The sequence below is a fragment of the Eimeria mitis genome, genomic scaffold, assembly GCF_000499745.2.
Source record: "Eimeria mitis Houghton genomic scaffold, Emh_scaff1864, whole genome shotgun sequence".
Classification (NCBI taxonomy): domain Eukaryota; phylum Apicomplexa; class Conoidasida; order Eucoccidiorida; family Eimeriidae; genus Eimeria; species Eimeria mitis.
The window spans coordinates 7,458-8,311 of record NW_013570186.1 but is presented as its reverse complement, the minus strand read 5'-3'; the positions used below and the strand labels follow the sequence as shown (position 1 = coordinate 8,311).

Sequence of the window (854 nt, the reverse complement as noted above, 5' to 3'; positions counted from 1 at the left end):
CTTCATCGCCAACAGCACCTACAGACGTACGGGGGGCCCCCAGGGTACATGGGGGGCCCCCAGGGTACACCTGGGGGCCCCCACGGTACACGGGGGGCCCCCAGGGTACATCAGGGGGGCCCCCAGGGTACGTCCGGGGGGCCCCCCCGGGTACAGTGGGGGCCCCCCAGCATATAGGAGGGGCCCCCCAGGGTACAGCGGGGGGCCCCCCAAGGGTTAATAGGGTACAGCTTATTGATTGGGGGCCCCGTAGATAAGAGGTTGTTTGTACACACATGGCTTGCTGCTGCTGCAGCAGCAGCAGCAACAGCAACAGCAACACCAGCTTGCTGCAGCAGCAACAGCAGCAGCAACAGCAGCAACTGCAGCAGAAACAACAGCTCGATGCAGCAGCTGCAGCAACAACAGCAACAGCAACAGCAGCAGACGAAGCTGTTTGTTTTTCTTTAGGATATAAGGGGGCCCCCCTATCGATGCGGTGAGTAGGGTGTAGAGGTTAAGAGGTTTTAGTGGTTTTATTTTATTTTTATTTATTATTTTCTGCTTTTGTTTAGGGTTTAGGGTTTAGGGTTTAGGGTTTGGGGTTTAGGGGAGCTGGAGGCAGCAGCAGCAGCAGCAGCAGCAGCAGCAGCAGCAGCAGCAGCAGAAGTAATGGTCTTAGTAATTGATGCTTCTGTAGACTAACCCTTATATTCTAGGGTTATAAACCCGGATTAAGGGTTTAGGGTTTAGAGTTTAGGGTTTAGGGTTTAGGGTTTAGGGTTTGGAGGATGGTAGGGTTTCGTCTGCTGCAGGGGCACCGAGACTCTGTGCTGTCCCTCGACATATACTCTCCTTTTGCTGCAGCAGACTCC

General features: G+C 54.8%; 1 protein-coding gene across 1 annotated transcript in view; it reads left to right on the top strand.

Annotated features, from left to right (window-relative positions):
- The window catches only part of EMH_0044760 (ubiquitin fusion degradation domain-containing protein, putative), a gene marked incomplete at both ends in the record, with an annotated part of 5,109 nt that overhangs the window by 2,528 nt on the left and 1,727 nt on the right, over nucleotides 1-854 (top strand). The window contains one exon of the mRNA XM_013496001.1: nucleotides 590-675. Within this exon, the coding sequence (XP_013351455.1) occupies nucleotides 590-675 (86 nt within the window). The remainder of the gene's footprint in view (nucleotides 1-589; nucleotides 676-854) is intronic.